The sequence below is a fragment of the Rhincodon typus genome, chromosome 8, assembly GCF_021869965.1.
Source record: "Rhincodon typus isolate 14 chromosome 8, sRhiTyp1.1, whole genome shotgun sequence".
Classification (NCBI taxonomy): domain Eukaryota; kingdom Metazoa; phylum Chordata; class Chondrichthyes; order Orectolobiformes; family Rhincodontidae; genus Rhincodon; species Rhincodon typus.
The window spans coordinates 40314243-40340181 of NC_063339.1; the positions used below are offsets into that span (position 1 = coordinate 40314243).

At 37.3% G+C, this 25939-nt stretch overlaps 1 protein-coding gene across 2 annotated transcripts in view; it reads right to left on the reverse strand.

Annotated features, from left to right (window-relative positions):
* The window catches only part of map4k5 (mitogen-activated protein kinase kinase kinase kinase 5), a 77858-nt gene extending 55326 nt beyond the window's left edge, over positions 1–22532 (reverse strand). For both annotated transcript variants that reach the window (XM_048599935.1, XM_048599934.1), the window contains exons 1-7: positions 22243–22532; positions 20495–20626; positions 14148–14210; positions 12651–12732; positions 9388–9501; positions 8756–8834; positions 4653–4711 (exon numbers count right to left, since the gene is read on the reverse strand). In XM_048599935.1, the coding sequence (XP_048455892.1) occupies positions 4653–4711; positions 8756–8834; positions 9388–9501; positions 12651–12732; positions 14148–14210; positions 20495–20625 (528 nt within the window). In that variant the 5' untranslated portion in view covers position 20626; positions 22243–22532. The remainder of the gene's footprint in view (positions 1–4652; positions 4712–8755; positions 8835–9387; positions 9502–12650; positions 12733–14147; positions 14211–20494; positions 20627–22242) is intronic.
* Positions 22533–25939: the final 3407 nt, after the last annotated feature.

Here is a 25939-nt window from a genome sequence, read left to right on the forward strand (position 1 = left end):
TTCCATTGGTTCCTCCCAATGAAAGTTGGAAGGAAGGACTCATGATTCTGTGGGGAATGAAATTCCTCATCAGAACTAGGGGTCCACATCTAAAAGGATATGGGATAGACCATTTAGAACAGAGATGAGGAAAACTTTCTTCATCCAGAGAGTGAAGAGCCTGTGGAATTTGCTACTACAAAAAGCAGCTGAGGCCAAAATAACATGATTTCAAGGAGTTGGATATAGCACTTGGGGCTGAATGGATCAAAGGATACAGGGGAAAAAGTGGGGACAGGCTACGGAGTTGGATGATCAGCCATAATCATAATGAATAATGGAGCAGACTCAAAGGGCTGAATCGCCTAAATATGCACCTATTTTTCTACGTTTCATTTCTGTCTTAAGTGGAAGGCCCCTTATTTTACAACTGTGTCCCCAAGATTGTGACTCTCCCACAACAGGAAATATCCTTTCAGCATCCACCCTGTAAAGTTCTCTCAGGGTCTTGTATGACTCAATGAGATCACTTCATATACTTTAAATCCTAACTGATACAAGTCCAACCTCCCACTCATGCCAGTTATCAGTCATCAGTCAAGTGAAACTTTCCTGAACTGCTTCTGACTCACCTGTATTCTAAAATGAGACCAAAACTGTACAGTACATCAAATGTAGTCTTACCAATACCCCTACAATTCCCAAAACATCCCTAATTGTGCATTCTTTTCCCCTTGCAATAAATAACAACATTCCATTTATTTTCTTGTTCACTGCTGAACCAGCATATTAACGCTGTGTGATTAGTGTACTAGGAATTTTGGTTTTTTTCTATTTAAATAAGATGCTGCTTTTACACTCTCTCTGCCAAAGTTGGCTTGTTTACATTTTCATCTGTCATTTTTCAAACTTTTGCCCACTCTCACAACCCATTGATATCCCTTTGCAGACTCCTTATGTTCTCTTCACAATTTGTTCAACTTTCCATTTTGTGTCATCAGTAAACTTAGAAACCAAATGTATGATTTCTTCATCCAAGCTATTAACTTAAATTGTAAATAGTTGACAGCCTAGCACTGATCCTGGTCGTGCCCAACTAGGTACAGCTTGCCAACCCGAAAATTGACTCGTTTCTGAATACCATTTCTTGTTAGCGAACTAATCCTCCAGCCAGACTATTACATTAGCTGTTACACCATGCTCTTCTTTTGCAAAGTAATCTTTGGAGTGGCACCTTGCCTGGAAATCAATGTACAGCATATCCACAGACTCTCTTTTATCTACATTGCTTGTTATTTCCTCAAAAAAAAAACACTCCATTGATTTTCCTTTTGCAAAGCCATGCTGGCTCTTTTCGACTGCATTTGTTATATCCTCTTTAACAAGATTCTAGCACTTTTATGAGACACAAGTTAACTGGCTTGTAGTTTTCCTCTTTGTGATGATCCCCTACTACCTTTTTTGAATAGAGCAGTCACATTCATTATTAAGTAGTCTGATGAAGCCTTTCCTGAACCTAGGAAATTTTTGAAAACGAAAACCATTTCAAAAACTATTCAGCTGCCATTTTGTTCAAGACCCTCAGGTGAAGTCCATCAGGATCTGGGGATTATAGCTTTAGTTCAATACCCCAACGTGTTCAAGGTTAACAATATTGTAAGATGGAGTCATTCTACACTTGCTTACATATATTAACCTGTCCAAAGAATCCAGATGTTTGGTACTTAAAAAAAACAAATCAACAGTAAGATATCAATCACAAGTTTGTTAGTGATTATAAAGCAAAGCCCAAATTTAAACTGGTATACAAGGTAAATAGTGTTCTTCTCGCTTGCTTCAATATAGTACAGTGAGACAGTTTTTAATGCTTTCAGAAAAAGGGTGATTACACTAAGGGTTAAGATTGAGCTAGATAAAGGAGTTTGTTCAGAAGTTACAAACTAAGAGTTAAATTCAGTTAGAAATTTATCAGTACTTATTAATACATGTTTTTAAAGTCAAAAAATAGTGTCAAGTTAAGTAATAGAGAAACGCTAAAACCAGAGAACCAGAGCAAAAGATAGTTTTGAAGGGCTTTCAGAAACTGTAACCTAAATGTAGCAATCAGTACATAAAAGCAACAGAACTAGTTCAGTGCAGAGAAGGATTCAGTTTTGATTTGTCAGAGCCACTGTTCACACAGGACAGGTTGCAAGGTTGCTAGTCATTACCTTTCTTTTTGAACAGTTCGTACATGTAATTTTAACTCCAAAGCAAAATAATGAACTGTTGTATTAAACTAAACCCAGATAAGGCTAAATTCCTATAAATAATTAACAGCCCATTAAGGAGAACCCAGCTTAAAACTAAGCTGCTACAAGAGCAAAATTAAATCATTGCATTGCTTTGACAAGTAGCCATTGTCCTACCAGACATGTGGTTGCTCTCTCAATAGAAAGGCGGCTGGTGGCAACTTTAACCCAAGGGTCACTACTCCTTTGGCAAGAGGCAAGGTTGAGAAGGTGCAACATTCATGATAACCTCAGCCAGTACAAGAAATGAACCTACGATGTTGCCATCACTACATTGCAAACCACCCATCCAGCCAACTAAGCTAACCAAACATCAGAAGCAGCTCAATAGGTAAAATTATAACCAATAACTGCTAAATGCAAGTAAATGACATTATGCATCCAAAATCTGGTAACCATATTTTCATTAACACTGTTTAGCTTACTTTTCTCCATAGTCCTCCAGCCATTAACTTTTACTTTCCTTCAGCACTAATAACTTGGGGATTATAACTTGGGCTTCAAATTCCAAAAGGACATTTTCACCATTGCTCCATGTCTTGCTATCATAATATTTTTCAACTTCAGAATATATAATGCAAAGCTGAATCTGTGATTTACTAGCATTGGCGAGGGGAATAAAAAAAAAACAAATTCCTGCACAAGTGCACTTTCCAAATGCAAAATAACTGTTTCTAGAACGAAGATTAGAAAAAAAAATTGCAAGGTCTACAGATAATCTTTGGGTTACATAATGGGGGTCCCAGGTGTTAAGGAGAAGACCAAATGTGACTGTCTACAAAACAAGCATTTGAGATCTAGCTCCTGGTTCAATAAATCATGATCCAACACTGGACAACCACCACAGCCTGTCCACTGTATTTCCAGGAGCTTCACATCTTAGCAGTTTACACATCTTATTGCAATAAAGAGGAATGCCCTACATATAGTGAACTATGGCTAAAATAATTAATACTCTGTTGAATGGGATGTGCTTCAAGACATCACAAATATTGTTACAAATCAACGAGCATTTCACAAGTTTATAATATGTTTCACATAACTATCACATCTAAATTCAGTGGGAATGTTAGCCTTGACTGGTGTGTAAATGTGCATCATATTTCAATTTATGAGCATATCACAGCATGGAAACTTTTCCCATAAAAAAGTGTTGCAACTTTTGTATGATAATTTACAACTTAATGTTTCTACAATTATGGCAAAATAAGAGAAGAATTTCGTGGTAATACATCAGTCAGAAATCTGCGAGAATTTTATGAAAGGTTTTGGATTTTAAAAAAAAAGTGAAATGCCCTGTCCAATATTTTCAGTGGGCTGATTAATGCATTTGTATCAGCTTCCCATGTTCAAGGTTCAAACAAAGTTGCAACCCATTTGTTTTGGCTAAGTTAATATTTTTGCTAAGATAGCAGGTTCTGTTTGATGAAAGAACATAAGCCAAAGTACTGAAACTGGTGGTAAAAGGACAATGAAGTCTTAATTTTTAAGGGTTGGGAATGACTCCTCAGAGAGACAGCGTAACCTTATTCTCTGTTGAAGTACAAAAAGTAGGACATACACAGTGCACTTAATTAATCTAGGATGAGGACAGCTAAGGGATTATCTGTAACAGCATATTCCAATTGCAGAGAGCAAGCTTATATTTAGAAAAGGAGCAAATTGAATTTGTCATAATTTAGTGGAAGTCTGGGATGGCACTGCAGGTTTTACGGATGAGGCTAAGGCAGTAAATGTTGCCCAAGAGAACCTTACTGTTGTGCAAGATCTTGGTTCAATGGACACATGCCTGTGGGTTAGCTGTCAAAATATTAGACTAGATTGATGAATGGCTTATAAAGGTAAAGAAACATGATGCACAAGACTATAGTTCTGTGAAGGTCTATCTCCAGTGAATCAACATTTTTCCTAAATAAGGGGATCAAATTGTCAATAGTGCTCCAGAAGTGGCCTCACCAGCACTTTGTACAGTTGCAGTAAGACTTAACTGCTCTTATACTCCAACCTTCTTGAAATGAACCAACATTGTTTTAGCCTTCCTGATTACCTGCCTGCTAGCTTTGTGTTTTGTGCATAAGTACTCCCAAGACCCTTTGTGTTGCAGCTTTGTGTAGTTTTTCTCTATTTAAATAATATTCTGTTCTTTTGATCTCCCTTCCAAGAATGAACAACTTCACATTTCTCCCATATTATATGGCAAAGAGAACACTTAATTTTTCACAATGCCAGGGATTTCATTTTTCTGCAGGGTTCCTTTTCACTACTCATGCAAAATGACAAGCAATGTTTTAATATTCCTACACTAATTTAGCAATAATTCTCCAAGAGGCTAAATTAATTGTACTTCTAAGTAGCTAAAAGGATGAAGAAGTTCAGACTTACCATTTCACAGTGAGCCTCAGTTTCTTTTCTTAATGGAGGTTCAAACTGAATTTTGTCAACTGCAAAATAATTACTAAAATTAGCTCCAAGGATAATAGTAATGATGACCACTTAAGTAAGAAGCTGCATCTTAAAGGAAATCCTGCTCAAGATTAGGCATGTGTCTGAGAAAAATAATTTTTCCAAGAACTGAACTATCTTGCAATCAGCAGTGTAAGTGTGCAGAGTATGGCTCATAGCCAGAGCAAAGCTCCCTCCTGTGACAGTATATTATTAACCCCAACCTCAAAAGCACTCCCTATTCCCTATCTGATTAAATTAACGCACCACCACCTGCATATTTCAGATATGAAGCATGGTAAGGAAAAAGGTTGAAAATCTAATTCGCTCCAGTGCATTCCTACATGTGGCTGTTGCTGTGGACTTATCCTTCTAGAAACTAGGTGAACAACAAAAACAATTTCATAAAGAAACTACCAACAAATCAATCACTTCTTCAATAAAAAATAAAAATGAAAGAAGTGATATTTTAGAGCACCTGATTAGTCCACTGGACATTCCAAAATAATTCAGATATGCTTTGAAGGCTATTTGCAGTCGAAACAAAACATAAATTGCAATTTTTGCAAATGTCCCAAAAACAAGACAGACATATTACCAGCTAATCTAATTTAATGTTAGTTGAGGTATAAAACTTGGCCAGCACAACAAATAATGCGTTTTGATACTTTGCTAGTTCCATAACAAGCATACCTAACATCAAAATTCTGCATGAAAGATGGCATAATTGACATGCAGATAATTCACTGGCATGAACAGGAATTGGATTTGAATCATTCAAGCATGAAGTTATGGGAAAGATAAATAAGGATTTGGGAGGTGGCAGCACCTCTAAGAACAGAGAACAAAGGGTGCCTGGAAATGTGATGGCAATTTGCACAAACAGAAAGGTCAAGGTTTGTATGAATCTGAAGTGTAAGCCTGGATTACATATTCCTCTGTGAAGAGCATCTAAGAATCTTAATCTTGAGTCAGAGACAAAAGTGCTATAATTGAAAACTGACAAAAATCATCTCATTCTACAAGCACGAGTAAAAATAGATTTACTACTGCAGAGCTCAAATTATTGATCTGTATTTAAGATCTGAACATATGATCAATTCAAGTACAGTGACTTATTGTGCATTTAAACACCTTACCCATCTTGAACAGTACTAATATACAGCAACGCTATGAAGGTAATGCTCTTTTATCATGCTTGTTGGGCGGAACATTTACTAAAACTTCTAGTTCTTTGAAAAATTTCAAGAGATTGTCAATATTCAACAAAACCACAGAAAAAGGCAGAAAAGGCTACTTTTTAAATATCTCATCCTAAATTAATTTATCTCTGCCAATACAAAGTAATAATTATGCATAGATAATGTTTAGGTGCAGACCTAGTTTGGGCCTTGAACTGAAAAACAATTTGACCCCAACCCAAACACTCCTTGGCCTTTCTGTCTGTGCAAATTACCATTGTATCTCCAAGAATCCTTTCTCCTCCATGTTGTTGCTGCCATCTCAAAGTTATAGTTATTTAGCATGGAAAGAGAACGTTGGTCCAACCAGTCCATGTCGACAAGATATCCTAAATTAATCTAGTCCCATTTGCCAGCCTTTGACCCATATCCCTCTTAAACCCTTCCTATTCATAAACCCATCCAGATGCCTTTTTAAATGTTGCAATTGTACCCACCTCCACCACCTCCTCTGGCAGCTGATTCCGTATACGCTCCACTTTCTGGGTGAAAAAATTCTCCTTCGGGTCCCTTTTAAATCTTTCCCCTCTCACATTAAACTTATGCCGTCTAGTTTTGGACTCCCATACTTTGGGAAAAAGACCTTGTCTATTCACCTATTCATGCCCCTTATGATTTTATAAACCTCAACGGTCACCCCCACCTCCCAAAAACATCACTCATCTTTTCCACAACTGCATTGCTTAATTAATCCAATTAGGTTTCTGTCTTGTCAAAGAACTGAGAAGGCACTTATCAAAGTCACCAGTGACATCTAATGCATACACGAGCATGATAAACTATATTTTTGCATCCTTTATTATCCATGTATAGTCTTTGATGTGATTAACATAGCACCCTCTTCCATGCTTCTATTGTCATCTAACTAGGTGGGACTGCACTTGCACTGCCCTTTCATTCTCATCTATTCTGCAGTTACCAGATCTTCAGCAACAAAAAATTCTCTTACAACTCTCAAGACATTATTTTTCTGCCCTTATTTCTCATCACAGACCCCTGGGTTGCATGACCCAAGAACATACCTAATTCCTATGTAGGGTGGTAACACCCAGCTCTAGTGGCAACACGTCTCTTTCTAGTCCTTCAACATCTGATTTGATACACTGCTTGCCTGACAGCTGGTACTGGGTGAGAGAGAATTTCTTAAACCAAATCTTCAGTCCCCACACAAATTCCATTTCTTAGCCTGTGGCCCCATTCTTTTCTTAGGCAATTGATTTTGAACCAGGCCAATTGTAATGTTGGTGCCCTGCCTGATTCCAAGAGAAAAAGATCTAAGATTGTACCTTGTAATCAAAATGGAAAAAAAAAACCTCGAGAGATGTTACCACTTGTTAGAAAATAGGCTTGGACACATCTTAAACATTAGACAGTAAAAAGTTTGAATTTTCACTGGTTGAATACATAATTCCGAGATTTAGACTCCCAGCGTGCCAGAAGCAAACGCAGAATTTTCACCCCAAAAAGCTAAGTTTCTCTGGTTAACAAGTTATCCAAAGCTGTCATTAATTTATTCTGGAGAAAATAAGCTCTAACTGCAATTAGCAAAACTAAGAACCTTTCACAAAGTAGGGATAACACTCTAATTTGATGCACTATGCAAATCTGGATAAGTTAAAGATAGCATTTATCTACACTAAGCATCATTTAGTCATACTTTTTCTAAATGACAAATGGAACACAAAACACCATAAAGTCAGAAATATGCTAGATTCTGCTACATCCACCAATACTAAATGTCAGCAGTCTCAACGTGCAGCTACAAAAATGCACATTGAGGGACTTAACTTTCAGACTACTTTATTTTAGCAGAATCTTCCATCAATAATTAACATTATCCATACAGGTAACATCCACTGCCCTACCCTCAATCACCTTCATCACTTCCTCAAAACATTCAATGAAATTTGAAAGACAAAACATCTCCCACACAAAACCATATTGACTATACCTAAAACGTCCATTCCTTTCCAAATGTGAGTGAATCCTGTCCCTAAAGAATTTTCTCTAACAATTTCCCTACCACTGAAGTAAGGCTCATCAGGCTATAATTTCCTGGAGTATCCCTGTCACTCTTCTTAAACAAAGGAACAATACTGGCCATTCTCCAATCTTCTGAGACCTCACCTGTGGCTATAGAAAATGCAAAGATCCGTCAAGGCCCCAGCAATCTCCTTCCTTAATTCCCTCAGTATCCTGGGATAGATCCCCTCAAAAGTTAATAGAAATAGAAAAGAGAAATTTAAGACTGAGCCAGGATGTTACCTAGTATAACATTAACATTGCCTAATAAGAAGTTTCAGGCATTTACGAATGACATTTCAGATCTTCATCAGCACAAAATGAACAAGGCTCCTTTCCAAGATTATTCATGGTACTTTGTATGAAAAAACATCGCTGTGAGCCCATTTAGTTTTTCCCAAAGCTAGAATAAATGAACTAGTCACCACTACCATCCCTGATACGAAGGAACATGATAGTAAAGCAAAATAAGTAAAACTTACTAATAATACCAATCAGCAACTAATTTTAGCTACATAATCTAAAAACTCCCCATACAATTTCCATGTGTCTTTTTATATTTGAGATGTGTCCAAATTAGCAATTTTCCAAAGACGGAGTTATTTTTAAAACTCAAACCATTGCAAAATGTCAAGACATTTTAATTATTCAGTTAAATTCCAAACAAAAAACATCTTTTCAGATTATATCAAGATTGTCCATTGATAGTCAAAGACTAGCTCACAATGTGTACTGTATGAAGAATAATACAGGAACGGGCAAATCAAATTAAAGACTCACAGTTGATCTCTGACTGTGTCCTTTCTGCTCTCATGTTCTTGCTACTGGAGCGAATGGTATGAGGAACAGCAGAGATGGCCTGCAAAAGAACAGGAAGGAATTACAATACAAAAACATAAACCCTTCTATACATATAATTTCTTGGGAGACTAGAACAAGCATGATGCCAACAATGAGCTCATAGCTTGCCATACTTGTTAAGCAAAAACATCTTTTGAGGTTAATGATGAGTACTTCTATTAGTACACCATTTGCTACTGCTGAGAACAGATTGAACGGTTTGTAATTACAGGTCTTGAATTCTTAATTTAACTAACAGCATACACAGCCTATTAACGTGGTAAGTGGCAAACGATCAGTGAAACTTACATTTCAGATTTGGGCATAACATTGTCTAATCTCATTTTAGCTTCAGCTAGCCTAAGTCATTTGAGTTTGGTTTGTCACCACATTGTCTTTACACATTACAAAATGTTGGACTCCTTGGATTTGTTTTCTGAAGCAGTATCCTTGGTTTATTTTCTAAGGCCATCCCTTTTCAGTTAATTTAATTGATCTCCAATTTACAGTACAGTTCAAGTGATGCTTTGAAAACAAATAATCAAAACTGTTCTCTTCATGTTATTTCATACCTCAAGGTCATCATCATCTGCCTCGTTGAAATGGTGATTTTCGGGATTATTGACTTTGTCCAGCAACTCTAATGCCAATGATCTGGATAAGATTGGCTGTGCTAGAAATGAATGCTAAAGAAGCAGAAGTAAATGTAATTATAAATTTTCAAAATAAGGTATCGAATAAAGTTTAGTGCATACATATTTCACAATCAAATGTCTTAATGGAATTTAGAAACAATTATTACAGGACCCAGTTACTTCTTGAAACACTTGGCCAAATTACTGCAAAGAATACTCACTACAAGTTTCAGGGAACCTTGAATATCTTAACTGTAAAAATGCTGATTATCCTTGGAAGTACTTTGAATGACTTCAGTTCGGAACCATGCTTGAATGATCCAATATTTAATTGTACAGTAGCTTAACCCAACAACTTGCATTTAGTGACTTTAACATAATAAATCATTGAACATAAAACTCTGCTTCCGCCATATTCAGGCAGTGCATTCCAGATTCTAACCATTTACCGTGCATATATAACTGACATTCCTCACCTCTGGAAACATTCACACAAAATCTCTGATCTACACTTTCTTCAAATGATTTCACACCTTCCTACAAGTACGGTACCTAAAATTTGATTGTAAATTGCTGGCCAGATTTGAACTAAGTTTCACAAGTTTCTGCTTCCATACTTTACATCTCTGTTTATAAACACAGGAAACCCTCGTCTTCTCAGTGACTTTCTAAACCTGCCATGTCACCTTCAATAATTTATAGCCTTAAAATCTTTCTACTCATGCACCACTTTCGAACTTACTCTTTTTGTCCCTTCTCATTGATATATAGTCGGTTAAATAGGAAGAAACTGTTCCTATTTGTAAGGGTCAAGAAAAGACTTAAATGAAAAAGAACCATGAGCATAATCAAAACAAGCGTTTTTGAAATTTGCTCCTTGTTTACATTTCCACATAATTTCACCTGCCAACTGTCTGGCCATTCTATTAGCTTGCCTATGCCTTCCTTAAATGTTGTTATTCTCCTCACACAGTTCACAACATTCCCAAATTGGATGTCATCTGCAAATTTTGAAATTATGCCCTGAAATTACAAGATATTGACACAGATCAGTGTCACAAATTTGAATAATGAACCAAGGAAACCTCGAATATACCTCATTCCAATCCAAAAGGCAACTATGCGTTACTGATGTTCCCATTACCCAGGCAATTTCACATCCATTTTGCTATTGTCTCTCATAGGCTTCAACTTTGCTAACAAGCCAGTCATACAGCAGTTCAAATGTTTTCTGGAAGTTCATCAACCTTGTTACTTCATCAAAACCTCAATCAAATTAGTTAAACGCTACTTGTTCTCAAAAAAATTGTTACTGGTTTTCCTTAGCTCATAGATGTGGTATAGCCCTTGCTGATTTTTCATTGCCTTTATTTTTTTCTTTTATCAATTTTGGCTTGGAGCTGCGAACTGGGAGTCAAAGGATGATATTTGGACTCTAGGTAACAGTTTGTATTGAAAAGGAAACCAGGCAAACTTTTGCTTATTCACGAGGCCAGGCCTGGAAGTTAACTGCAGGTTGGTTTCTGATCAAGGAGTTCTACAGATGCTTCCTCACCGGGGAGGAGCATTATGTTTGAACAGATAGCAAAAGTTGGCTATTAATGAGGTCAGTACCTGGGAAGTGGTTCCAGCAAACCTGGAAAAGACCTCGTGCTGAAGCAGATGGCAGATACTGGAAGGTAACTGGGACCTGGTAGAGGAGACAGTCTGTGAGGGAATGATCAGAGTTTGGATTGGGTTTTAGGCTGTTTTCTGTGAAAGAGGAATCCGGCTGTTGATATGACAGCATGAAAATTTGAAAGCTCCCTATCTAACTTCCAATAAGTAGCTCTTGGATACTCAAAGAATGGAAAACTAAGTTATGCGTGAACTGTAAACGTCACCATGGTCAACATCTTCAGAAAATCAACTAAGAAACCATTATCTATACTCTTGGACCAATGCATTGTGAAAATCACAACTAAGCTGGCCAATTATTTTCTTCTACTTATCCCCTAAGTGCATTTGTTTGTTTGTGTCTTGTGTGAGAATAAGGCTGAAAACAAAGGTTTTTGGGTTTAAAGTATAAATCAGTTAGATTATTTCATTTTTCTTTGCTCTGCTAATTTATTATGTTGCTACTAAATTGCTAAGTCTTTTGTTTAAGATACAAAACATTGTCTGAGGGTCTTCGAAGATTGGAAGGCAGATTTAGTTGGGATATCTAACTCGCACCACAACTGACAGTTGTTTGTCCTAAAATCTTTCCCACCAAAAAGTTAAACTGACTGGCATACAGTTACTGAGTTAATTCTTGCATCCCTCTTGGAACAAGGATGTAAAATTCACGATGCCCCATTTTCCTACAAAAGAACACTGAATACTGCTAAAAGTGATCCACAGGCTCATATATTCATATTTAGAAGATAAATATGATGGTGACCAATTTAACATCAAATCAACAGGAGAACACTGCCCTCATTGTACCCTCGCCTCTTGTCTAGGCCTCAAATCTCAATCCCCTTACTTCCCAATCCATCCAATCACCTTCTCCTCATACTCAAACCAAAAGAAAGTGAGGGTCCATGATCAATTGGCAGAGAGGATGAGAAGGGAGCTATGCTTTGTCATAACCTTCATTCCCAATGCAGTCTGCAGTTTTGCATATTGCTCCAATTTGTCAACCACCTCACTTGAACACAAACAGACTTAACTAAAACAAAAAAAATTCCAATGATGGGTCACCGGACCTGGAACATTAACTCTGGTTTTTCTCCACAGAATCTGCCAGACCTGCTGAGGTTTTCCAATAATTTGTTTTTCTTTCAGATTTCTAGCATCTGCTGTTCTTCGTTTTATTTTGGCCTTAATAGAATACACTTTCAGATAATCAACATGAAGTACTTAAAATCAATAAAATGGCATAGTCCATTAGGTGAGCACGAGGAGCAACAGCTCAGCCAAGTGTACCAAAATAAAGTACATCCCCTAATCATGAAGCAGTACTGATAATCTGGAAGAACATTCTACCCCCACAACCCGTCACCAGCATCTGGGGATGAAATTGGCAGGTGTTATTTCATTGTAGGTGGATAAGTATACAGTTGTTTAAAAATATGCCATTGAGTCATATAAACAGACATGTTTCCATTGGTCAGAGGAAATGTAGATTCTTACGATGATCAACATTAACTCTTGTCCTGAAGCTAAAATTTACTTACAGTCAGCAGCTTTTCCGCTGTTGGTCTCTTCTTTGGATTTTTTGTCAATGCTACTTTGAGAAAACTATGGAATGTTGTACTCCTAAAAACAGTGAACTTGGATATTACAGCTGTTTGTGAAAAAAGATCCAATCATTTTCATTAACAATTTCAACAGCAGTGACAGTTGTTGCCTTGTGATGCAACTGTGCTTTAATTGTTACTTAAAATGATTAAATATGACTAAATGACCAAATAAATGACAAAAAATAAATAAATGACTAAATAAAATTAAAATGCTTGACATACACAACATTTGCAGTTCTATTACATTTGCTAAGTGATGTTATCAAAACATAAAATTCCTCAAACGAGTTCACACCACAAGCACTGTGCTGAGCTTTGGACAGCAAATTAATTAGCCATTGGAAACAACTTCACAAAGAGGCATTAGTCTGATTCCCAGTCTTAAAAAGGTCTAATTATTTCCAAACTCTGAAATGGCTTGGACTTTTAATTCATGAAAGGAGAAAGCTTAGGACTGAACTTTGAGGTCAATAATTCTCAACTTGGGCTCTGTTGGTCACTTCTTTTAGCTGTACATCGAGACAAGTGGAAATTGTCAGAGATACAAGGGCATATGTATGGGCAATTCAAGCTGCTGGGACACTATTTGCAAATGGACAAGCCCCGTTCCATGGTCATTGACCTCAACAGCTGAGCATATCTCCTTTTATTGATTTGGCCCTATTCATTTTCACATACATCACTTGAGTTCATTCAAGATGATAGCTTGGCAGGATTGCTCAGATGAATTCAGCATTGCTTTTCCTGCAGCACTGTGGTGGTGTCAGAACCATTTAGTAATTCTATGATTACTTTCATTAATGACAACAATGAAAACAAAAGTATCAGGCTTGAATGTGCATTCACAATGGCGTGGGCAAGGTACCTCCCTGTCTTAAAGAACAGCTGCTCAGTGCTAGCAATAAGTTTCATAGAATGACAAAAACAAAACTAGTAATAACTGCCATCTGTACAATTAATTCATAAAACAGAAAAATATCTCATGCTGCGAACAGAGTCTGCAAAACATTTAAAACATGGGAGGGGAATCCTGGAAGTATTGAGGTTAGAAACTCCTGCTTTAAGCGATAAACAAAATTTTAAAAAGTTAAATTGAAAATATTGAACAAAGCAACGAGTCCAAACAAGTAAAAATAAAATTTCGGTTCAATCTTGAAGTTCCTCAACGTATTGAAATGATCAATAATTATTATGGACTCATGAAGATAGCAGCGAAGGCCAAAGCCCTGGAAATCATTCATGAAACAATTGGATATTGCAACAGGGCAAAACGTAGCAGTGTTAACCTTTTAGAAATAGGATGGGCCAAATAGCAGACACCACCTTCATTTGTAGTTATCTTTAGTGAATTAAATTTGAATTCACCTCAATTGACTCCTCAGCATGGATTTTCAAAAAATATAAGTTTCAATAGAAGCTACATGTACTCACCATTTCATTTTGTCTTTTAACTTGGGTGGTTGAAATCCACTTTTGCTCATTAAGAATAATGCCCTGAGTAGAAATGTGAATCAAAATGTATTTTTTAAAAAATCAAGCTTATAATTCAATGTTCCAACAACCTGTATTTGTTACACAGAAGCTACAAACAGGCCATTTAATCCATCTGTGATATACCAGATTTACTAGCAACTTTACTACCACTTCAATTACCACTTCCCAATGTCATTTTGTATGCCTCTATTTAGCTCTCATGAGTACATTAAGCCTTCCTTCAAGTACAATAATTCTACATGCTTCAACACTTGCATGAGCAAATTCCAAACTCTCCGTGTATATAAAAATATTCCAAAATTCCATGTTTGTTCAGTTTGCCGTTATGTTTATGCCTCCTTTACTGTCATGTTCGACATGAGGAAACAGTTTCTCAAGATGCACCCAACTCATTTTCAGCCACCCAACAGATCATCTCAGTCGGTTTCTCAAACAAAACATTGCCAACCTGTTCAATCTTTCCAGGTAGCTGTGTCCTCTAAATTCTGGCAATACCCTATATTTTCTCCAGCATATGATATCCTCTGTGTTGTGGAGACCAGATCTCCATATGCAAAAGTGTTCATGGTATGGTCTAAACCAAGGTTACAGAAATATTTTGTGTTACTTTCTTATGTATTCTATTGCTCCAAAAACACAGCCCAGTACTCTGGGCAATCTCTGTAACCTTTTCAACTTTGAACCATTTACATTTCAGCATTATCAGATCTGTTTACTCATTTACATGAATTTGCTTTATATCTTTCAGGACCTAAGTGGCATCCAAATAGCCATCTTATACTTTGCTATATTGAATGTCACTTGTTACTTATGTCAGCATGCATTTTGGTTAATAAGACCCGCAATTTTGGCATTACTCAAAAATTTTCACCTCACACCTCCAATTCTTGCACCTAAATCACGTATATAATGAGTACTAATGGTCTGATAGCAGGAGCCGCTGGAGAATACCACTTCCAACTTAACAACATTAAAAAATTCTCTCAACTCCAATACAATATACTTTTCTTTTTCAACTATCTTTTAATCCATTCAGTTACCTGGCCCTGGACTTCAGCTGCCAAATTAATTCCTGAACTAAAAATCAAAACTACTTTCAAGCATTTCACTCGTTTCTCATTCGGGAATTAGAAGAAATGCAAATCAGTTACGTACTTTGGACACAAAGGTTATTTAATACACTAGTCACTGTTCAAATTTTGACTATGAAAGGTTGACAATTTTTTTTTTTTGTTTTAAAAACTCTTCTGAGCTAGGTGGGCTTAAAGCAGCCGGTGGATGTAAATTTTCAGCTTTAAGCCACGGTTTCCTACGCTTATCCAGCTTCAAAACAATTGTAAAACTTAAAAAGAAACTTTTGTTTATAAAAAGGAGGTTGGGACACCCAAAGTACTCCCTAGCTAATGAAATGCTGTGGTAGTGTAGAGAAACAGTTCTGAGAAAGGGTCACTGGACTCGAAACGTTAACTCTGATCTTTTCTACACAGATGCTGCCAGACCTGCTGAAATTTTCCAGCAACTTCTGTTTTTGTTAGAGAAACTTGGTTGCCAATTTGTACCATTGATCTCACAACCAAGTAGTAAAAAGTTAACTGACCAGATAATTCACTTAACTGATGTCGGCTGAAGGGTAACTATTGGTCAAGCTGAAAAGAACTCCCCGACTTTTAATATCATTACATAGGAAATAAAAAAACAAAACCAGCCAATTTTTCCAACCAATCCATTTGAACATTTACATCATGGATTTTACGGTCATTTGAGAAGACAGGTAGGGTCTAAGTTTAAATATTTTAACTGAAAGATAGCACATTCAAAAATGTGGTACTCTCTCAGGAGGTTGTGTCATATACAGCAAAACCCTGACAACATCCAGGCTGACTTGATAAATGGCATCTGATATTTGTGCCACACAAATGTCAGGCAACAATATTTCCAACAATGACAGAATCTAATTATTGCTCCTTGACATTCAATGGCATAAACATCACGGAATCCCTCGCTATCAGAATCCTAGAGGCTACCACTGACCAGAAAATGAACTGGACCCAGTCATATACTGTGGCTACAAGACCAAATCAGAAGCTGGGAATTCAGCAACACTTCCAAAGCATAAGGAAGGAGTTTGATTGAATAATCTCCAGCATTAAGAAGCTCAATACTATCCAGGGCTAAGAAGCTCAATACTATCCAGGGCAAAGAAGCCAACTTGATTAGCGTCCCATCCTACACCTTCAACATTCACCTCCTCTACCATCTATGTAGCAAAGCAACAATGTATGTCATCAATAAGATGCAGTGCATAAATTCACCAAGGTGTGAGGTTGTTGACTTGCTCATTGAGCTGGCTTGTTTTTGTTCAGATGTTTTGTCACCATGCTAGGTGACATCATCAGTGGAGCCTCCGATGAAGCAATGTTATTCTACTCCGCTTGGAATTTATATGGTCTGATCCGTTGTCTGAATGCACAGATATTAAGGAGAGTTCATCGTGCCATTTTGCTGCTAGCTAATGTTCGTGTATTCTGATGGCTAGTTTCCTTCCTGTCTGTTCGATGTAATGTTTGTGGCAGTCGTTGCATGGTATTTTGTAAACCACATTGGTTCTGCATGTTGTGGGAGTGGGGTATTTAATCCTTGTAAGTGTTTGTCGTTAAGTGGCTATGGGCTTGTGGGCTACCATGATTCCTAGTGGTCTTAGGAGTCTTGTTGTCCATTCCAATATGTTCTTGATGTAGGGCAGTGTGGTCAGTGAGTTAGGTTGTACTGTGTCCTCCTATTGTTGTCTGTTTTTTAGGCATCTGTGGATGAAGTTATGGGGATATCCGTTTAAAGCTAGGATCTTGTACAAGTGTTCTTCCTCTTCCCAGCACAGTTCTGGAGTGTTGCAGTGTGTCCTGGCCCGTTTAAATAGAGTCCTAATGCAGCTTTGTTTGTGGACGTTGGGGTGGTTGCTGTGCAAGTTGAGGATTTGATCTCTATGGGCTACTTTTCTGTATACTGAGGTTTGGAACTCCCTGTTTGTCAATCGTTCTAATTTAACATCCAGAAACGGAAGGAAATTGCTGTTTTCTTCTTCCCTTGTGAATTTAATACGTGTGAATACGCTGTTGATGAGGTTGTGGGTCTCTAATCTGTTGCATTTAATAATGACAAACGTGTCGTCTACATACCGGATCCACAGTTTAAGTTGAATGTGGGGGGGTGGGTGGTGTGTTCTAGTCTTTGCATGACTGCTTCTGTGATGAGTCCTGAGATGGGTGACCCCATCGGTGTACCGTTGATCTGTTTGTGTAGTTGACCATTAAAGACGAAGCATCCACAACCCGAGCTACAGATCTTTGCCAAAATTTTAGTCACCAAGGTATCTTTGATAGGACCTACAAAATCCATAACTTCTATCACCTTAAGGGCAAAGGCAGCAGATGCATGAGAACACCATCACGTGCACCTTCTCTACAAACCATTCAACGTCCTAATTTTGAATTATAATCGCTGTTCCTTCATGGTTGCTGGGTCAAAACCCTGGAACATCTCTCCTACAAGTGTACTGACACCCACAGCCTTCAGTGGCTCAAGGCAGCAGCTTGAGAACAATTAGGGATGGAAAATAAATGGAGTAGCCAGCAATTCCCACATCTCATGAAAGCAAGAAAGCCAGAAAAGAAAGGTTAAAAATAAAAAGAGAACAATGCTAGTCTAGACTACTTGCCATGACTTACTTGCCCAGAGGAAAAGTGTTACCACAAGACCAAGGCATATACTTTGGATGAAGAAATTAATAGAATGAACAAAAAGCAAATCAAATAAAATTGTTTAAAATTTGTTTTACGATAAATTATCTCCCCATTGTACACAAGTAGTATTTTCATATGCTGCACAAGTTAATAATCACTAAGTTTGAAAATGATAGAAATCGAGATAGTAACTTACTGAGATGCTGATTAGCTTAACACTTTGGAAGTCAGTATCAGAGCTATTACTATTTAAACACCATACTCAGCAGCCAAAATACATAAAGATAAATAGTCTATTTTAAATCACTGATTAAGCTGTGGTTCAATTTTGATGTTCACAGTTGAACCTGCAACCTACTTCTGAAGAAGTTGTCCTATTCACTAGACATGAATCAGGCAGGAACATCATTGCTGCTCTAAGTGTGCTGTACTTTTGAGAGGTACCAAATTCAAAGGAGAGATTAAACTGATGCTCTGCCATCTCTTTTTGCTATTTATAAAAGATCCCAAATATAATCTAAGAGCATGAGAGGAATTCTCCTGCTGTCAATCAAAATTTATCCTTTGGCCAACATCTAAGATTTATAAACAGCAAATACTGAATACACTCAGCAGGTTCAGCAAAATCTGTGCAGAAAGAAATAACAGTTCAGGCCTATAACCATTTCCCAGAACTGGAATATTTTACAGATATGCCAGGTTTTAAACAAGGTGAAAAGGGAGGGGAAGGAGAAAGAAGGTCTAAAACAGAGTGAAAGGCAGGAGTGATTAAACAACATATTTAAATAACGCTATTTTATGCTAAATGTGAGACATTTCACAGTAACATTATCACAAAAAGTAGTACACTGAGCCACAGAAGTGGATATTTGGACAGATGGCCAAGACCTTGATTGGAGATAAGTTTTTAACAGTTGCATTAAAAGGATGAAAACATGGGAGAAAGGTAGAGTGGCACAAGGAAGGTATTCCTGATCTTTGGGTCTCGGCATAGGTACAACCACAGTCGAGCAATTAAAATTGGGATGGACAACAGTCCATAATCAAAAAGGTGCAGAGATATCTTAGAATGTTTTGGGGATTAATCGACATACCGAAGCAGGCATTGGTCTATCTCCCAAAAACTATTTAGTTATATCTTAGCTCAGTGGAGACACTGGTTTACTCTTTTTCCCTTTTGTAAGGCACCTCCATTTACTCAGAGGAACGGGACCTTAAATGCATGCTGTAAAGATCATCAGCTTCTCCATTATCTTTTCAGCATGACCTTAAAAAAGACTTCTTTCACAACACTGCCACTGGAAGTTAAAAAGAAGGGTCAATGCCATAGGAGAATCCAAATATAAGGATGAGAATTTTACAAGCAAGGCTTTGCTTAATAGGGAGCCTATATAGGTCAGTAAACACTTTTTTTTTGGGGGGGGGGGGGGGGGCATGTAAAGGGAAATAATGGTTGCATCTGAACTAAGACTAGAGTTTTGGCTGACCGTATGTTTACAGAGAGAATTTGGGAGATCAGCCAGCGGTATATTAGAATATTAGAGTCTAGAAGTAACAAATGCATGAGATGTCAGATGAATAAAGGACAAATGGGTTGATGATGCAAAGCAAAGTGCATGGAAAGGGATTAAGCAAAAAGAATTTGATTGATGTGATTTGATTTATTATTACTGTCACACACACTGAAATACAGTGAAAAGTATTGTTGGTTCAGAGAAGCTATTGGTGACAATAGCTGGATCACAATCTGTTCCCTACAGCAGTGTTCAACATCTGAAAATATTGAAGTCAGTAATGATGCTGTACAGTCTTCAGTCCAAAGATGTGGTGCTGCTCCTGAAACCTCTACTGAGCTTCACTAGAACAGTGGTCGAGGCAGAGAGCTGAGCAGTCAAATGGAATTGTGGGACAGAAAACTGAAAAGGGCAAGCCATCAAAAGTAGGCTGAACGGAGGTGCTCAGTGAACACAATGAACTTAGTCTTTCAACATAAAGAGGGCACGACAAATCCAGATTGCCAAATCCAATAGACAATGACCATGATCTCAACATGGTCGAGGTCCTGAACAATAAAAAGAACGGCAAAGGGCTCTTATTTTTACTGCACTTTCAAAGAAAGGTGATGCAAGGAGGAGATGGTGTTCTGATCATTATTTTTCTGCTCCAAGAACAGACTTTTATGTCTGAAGGAATGGTGGTGGCATCTTGCTGGAGTTGGCAGAAATGGCAAAGAATGATCTTTTAAATGTGGAAGCTGATGAAGTGGAAGTTAAGAACAACTGAACTAAATAATGCTTTGGAGAGAGAGACAATGCACAGCACAGCACAGTAGTATTGTCACACATTTCTGCAAAAGAACCTGAATACTTATCCTGGTTTTGTGTGCATATTACAGCAATTTAAAAAAAAAAAAAAATCCCCTCATAGTCTTTTTGTTAGGTTTGTTCAATGGCCACAGAGTAAGATCTCAAAAGTTAAAGAGAACATGACCAGCTCAACAGGCACGTCATTTCTGCAGAATTACCAACAATCTGAAAATCAGGATACCTCATAGGGTGCAAATCAAACATTGGAGGTTGTAGTTCTGCCAGTTCAATTGCTGTAATTCCAACAGCCCAGATATCACAAAGCTGGTTATATCCACCATTCTTCTCCACTGCAGCAACTTCTGGAGCCATCCTACAAAAAAAAAAACAGATATAGCCCTCAGATGCAAAAAAAATTTCAGCAACATTAAAAATATTCTGTTTGAGAGTCAGTAATCATGTCATTTTCAAATATGCATATTGCTATCAATATGTATTTTAGGATAATAAATGAAAACTCAAAGCATACCGCAGAGATTTAGTTGATCATGAAATTTATTACACAGGGAATCAAAAATGCAACACAAAAAAATCTGATGCATTTATTCATTGGTCAAAAATGTAATTTGAACCATGATAATGACTCCTAGTCCATCTAATATGTACTAAAATTTTTTCTTCCAAAGTTTGAATGTTCCAAAACTCCAATATTTGTAGCCTCATTTGCATGACTTTTGCACATTTACTTTAGATTAAAGAGCATTTTATTTTTGCATGATATAGTTAAAACCATAACTTTTTAAACTGGCTATTTTGCAGCAGTCATCAGGCTTCAAAATGGAACAGTTAGGTCACGCCTATTACTAAAAAAATGCAAAGATTTAAAGGGACCACAACTGTCAATACTCCATGTCAGCCATTGCTGTCTCAGAACTTGCAACCTAAGAATATCATGGCCCATTGTTGATAAAAATTTGTAAAAGCAAAATCATGCCTGACCAATCTAATTTAATTTTTGATGAAGTAACAGAGAAGGGTTGTTGAAAGGAATGAGATAACGTTGTGCAGATTTTAAGGAAGTTTTGAGAACGATCTATGCAAAGAGGATGATTTACAAAATTAAGAATTATGAAATAGGAGGATTGGTGCTCAACTGGATAAAAGTTTGCATAAGGACACAAGGCAACAAATCACAATAGATGGTTATTTTGCAGACTGGGGGGCAGGGGAGAGAGACCGTGGTATTCTCCAACAGTGAGTGCCAGGACCACAGTTCGTTTTTGCGATGTCATTGACTTGACATTGAAATACACAACAAAATTTCACAATTTATAAGTGATTCCAATCTTGGACGAGTGGCAAATGAACAGACAGGTTAGCTTTGCCCATGAGGGAGTTGGAAGCAGAAACAATGATTAAAAAAAAAACTTAGATGGGCAATTGAAGGAAATAAATCTGCAGGGCTATAAGCAGCTTACACCATCTATGAAATGCATTGCAACAACTCAAGTAGGCCATTTCGACGGCACCTTCCAAATCTGTACCATACAGAAGGATAGACAGAAGTTCTTCTTCAAAGCACACACCATCTTAACCTGGAACTAAGTCACGATTCCTTCACTGTTGCTGGGTTAAAATTGTGGAACCCCCTTCCTAACAGCACTGTGAATGCACCCACACCACCATCGCTTGCAGTGGTTTACAAAAGCAGCTCATCACCACCTTCTCAGGAGCAATTAAGCACGAACTATAAACGCTGTAGTCAACAGCACCCATATACTGTGAATTAATATTAAAAAAATGTAATGTAGTTTTAATTAGGTACAACTTCTCAGGGTTAATAATACCAAGATGAATATTACTTCACTTCCTCATTTCTGGATATATTCCGCATCCTTACCACTTCTATTACTACAAAATATAGTGACAGGCTGGGGCCATTGCCTTAAAGATGTGCATATAACACTAGGTAGAAATAATTTTATTTACCAGTATGGGGTTCCAATGAAGGACTTCCTCTTGGCTATAGTAGCAGTTATTTTTGCTGCAACACCAAAGTCAGCTGAAATGCAAAATCAGCATATATTAACTTCAACATGCGTTTTCAATAATGAATGATCAGAATTGCTGACATACATGAACTATGTTAAAATTTTAGCCTGGATTATCAAATAAGTGGTAAAGGCATGGTGACTGCCACTGATCCCTGAAACAGCTTTCCATAAGGATTTTTGCTTCTGTTTGTTCTGGCAAAATTTGATTTTGCCACCACCTACAGGGCATCTGTAATATCCAAAAAAAAAACAGACTTATCAACTAACTACATTGAAGAATTCACAAAAATAGCAAAACAGTAAGTAAGCAAGCACATCGTGTATAAAGTCAAAAAAGGTTTGGGCATGGACATGGACATGGAATTAAAAGAAGCTGAAACACCAAAACAAGTACAGCAAACTTTGTTTTAACTGGCATCCTATGAACCAGCACTGGAAATAGTTTAAGTTTGTATGAAATCAGTGATTATGTTACTGTGTTGCTTTTATCTGTAGAGATTTGTGCGGAGGGGGCAGGGGCGTAAGACATGATTGACGGAATATTACAAATTTCCACATTCAACTTTGGATAAATGATGCCATAATTTGCAGACAGTTTTGTTGCTACTCCAACTGCAAATCTCTATTTTAAGTTTCTTGTCCATCTGATTATGTCAGGATTGCACTCTAGAAATTGTGTATAAAATTTCCCAAAGTACTTAAGAATGAAGGGAAACAGGCATAGGAGGAGGACATCAGACCCTGCTCAGCCATTTAGTAAGATCATGATTGAACTTCTATCTCAACCCTGTCTTCCCAAACTATTCCCATCCCCCTCAACTCCCTTGGTATCCAAAAATCCTTTAATGCCTGTCTTCAATATAGATTCATAACAGCACAGGAGGTCATTCAGCACATCCACACTCAGTCATCTTTCTGAGGAGCAATCCAGTCAGTCCCACTCCTCTGCCCTAAACCTACGAACATACAAGTTCATTTCCCTCAAGTTTCCATCTAATTTTCTTGTGAAATCATTTATTCTTGTACACTTTTCTTTGCTATCTTGTCTAAATCCGACACCTCAAATCAGATTTTGTCAATCTCCCTTCGCGTTAAGGAGGACAATCTCAGCCTGTCTAACCAGGCATCACTAAAATTCTTCATCTCTTTTGGCCCCTCAAATGATCCTTAAATGCTTCCCAAGATATAGTGACCAAAAATACTCCAGCTGTGATTTAGCCAGAACTTTAGGCAGACATAAGACAATTTTTATTTTTAAACTCAATAACTGTATTTATGAAGCCCAATATTCCATATGCATTACTACTCTCCTCTCCATATTCCCCGCAGACTTCAAAAGTTCTCTGTACACAAACCTGCAGATTCCTTTGCCCTTGCATGCACTTTAGAACTGTGCCTTTATGTCTATGTTGCTCTCTATCACTGTCAAAATGCATACATCACACTGCTCTGTATAAAGTTACATTTGGAACAGGCCTGCCAATTCTGAGTCTATGCCCTTTTGCAGTCAATTGGTATCATAAGTATTTGCCATACCACCAAGTTTGGTATCATTGGAATATGGACTAAAAAGTTTTAAAATTTTCTGAAGTCAAATGAATCAAACACTATGTGTCTTTTACAAATCTAAGCTGGCTGAGCTTAATTAACTCAAATTTTCTAAATGCTTATTGGTTTTCTCCTGATTACTGTTCCAAAATCCTTAACCGTACTGATATTAAACTGACCAGCCCCTACAGTTCAAAAACAAAGTTGCTGGAAAAGCTCAGCAGGTCTGGCAGCATCTGTTAAGGAAAAAACAGAGTTTCGGGTCCGGTGACCCTTCCTTAGTTACTTGAAGTTACAGTTACTTGAATGCCCTTGCATTCTCTCTTGGAAAATGTGTCACAACTGCCACCTTCCAGTCCACTGGCATCTCCTCTGTACAAATGGCAGACTGGAAGGTTATAATTGTGGTAAACCTTTGTACTATTTCCAGCCCCACCTACTTTAGCAACTAGGTGACTTATCAATTCTAAGCATAAAGTACAGCATACCTAAAATGATTAACCCCATCCATCCCCTCTACTCAATCTGGTTTCACTGACATTCTCTTACTTTGCATCCATGTTTATAAAGGAAGTATCTGCATCCTATTAGAATAGAAAATAATACAAAATAATACACAACCAATTGAGTGAAAATATTTCTCATGCAAGTCCCAAGTGGAGAAACATTATTCCAGGTTTGTGATCTCAGTTTTACATTTTCCAGCCAAGGAAATATTCTCCTGGCACTAACCAACAAATGATACTGAAGATTTGTACACCAGAACTTGCTGTACCTCGAGCCAAGCCATTCCAGTACAGCTACAACATAGGCATCTACTAGGCAATGTGGAAAAACAGTCGGTATGTCCTGCACATGACAAAAGGGGCAAGTTCAACCCAGCTATTAATCATCCCAGTCTATTCTCGATCAGGAAAGTGATGGAAGGGGTTATCAGCAGTATCACACAGCATTTGTTAAGTAATAATCTGCTTATTAACACTCAGTTTGATTATTTTTCACCTTGTTGTTTCTTAGCTCATACAAATGGATCTATGAATTTTTTAAGTGAATGTTTTCTCCCCCTTTTACTGCATTTAGCACTTTCTTCAATTCCACCTATTGAATCTCTTTTCCATTTTTCAACTATTTTTAAGATTTGGGCTATTAGTTCATCAATTTGATAGAGAATATTTTCCATATCTACACATAATGCTATCAGCTTTAAGATTTCGCTATTTTCCCCTGATGTCAACTTAATCATCAATGCCCTATTACCTTTAAGCTTTCTGCCCCTTCCTGCCTCACTGCTCTTTTTTGCTTTACAAGTTGCAACTCTCTGCAGAAAGCAGAATCTATTCTCTTGACAATACTCTCTCCTACCACAACACATTCCTTTTCAAATATATGAAATTCCTTGCAACGAATAAATAAGTCAAATTCTACTTTAATTGGACAAATTTCAACATTTTTGCAATGCTTTGGAAAATCTAACTTTTTTAAAATTTAAAGCATACCTTACTAATGAATTATGGGAAAGGGGATAGAAGAAGATGCACTTGTCGAATACAACTGTCCCTTCAACAGGAAAATAAAATTAGGGCAAATTGCAACCAAGTCACACATGCCTACCTTCTAGTAGCTGCTGTAAGAGCACTAATGATAGAAACCTTGCTGTCTAATGATTTTGTGATAGGAACAGAATAGACAAGACAACAAAGGACAAGAGTGAAGCAAAATTCTTTTACAAAGCTTTTCCAAGCTAGAAGCATTTTAAATTGATTTATGTCAATTACAATGGAAAACACAACAGCCAAACCAGTACAGTATTATCTATGCAATTTCCTGGTATCTTGGTGGTTGGTGTTAAGCCATACTCAGTTGATCAGCTAATTCAGCAGAATTACACAAGTGAACTTGAGTTTCTTCTAGTTATGCGGCCAAACAGCGTACTGATAACTTACGATATGGACAGTCTGTTACCATATCATGTACGGTGCTTTTGGCAAAGATTTCATTGTTTGGATTCTACATTTTAATTTATATATAGTATGCAGAATTTTTTGCCATAATGATTAATTGAAAAGTTGGTTGGTACACTAAGA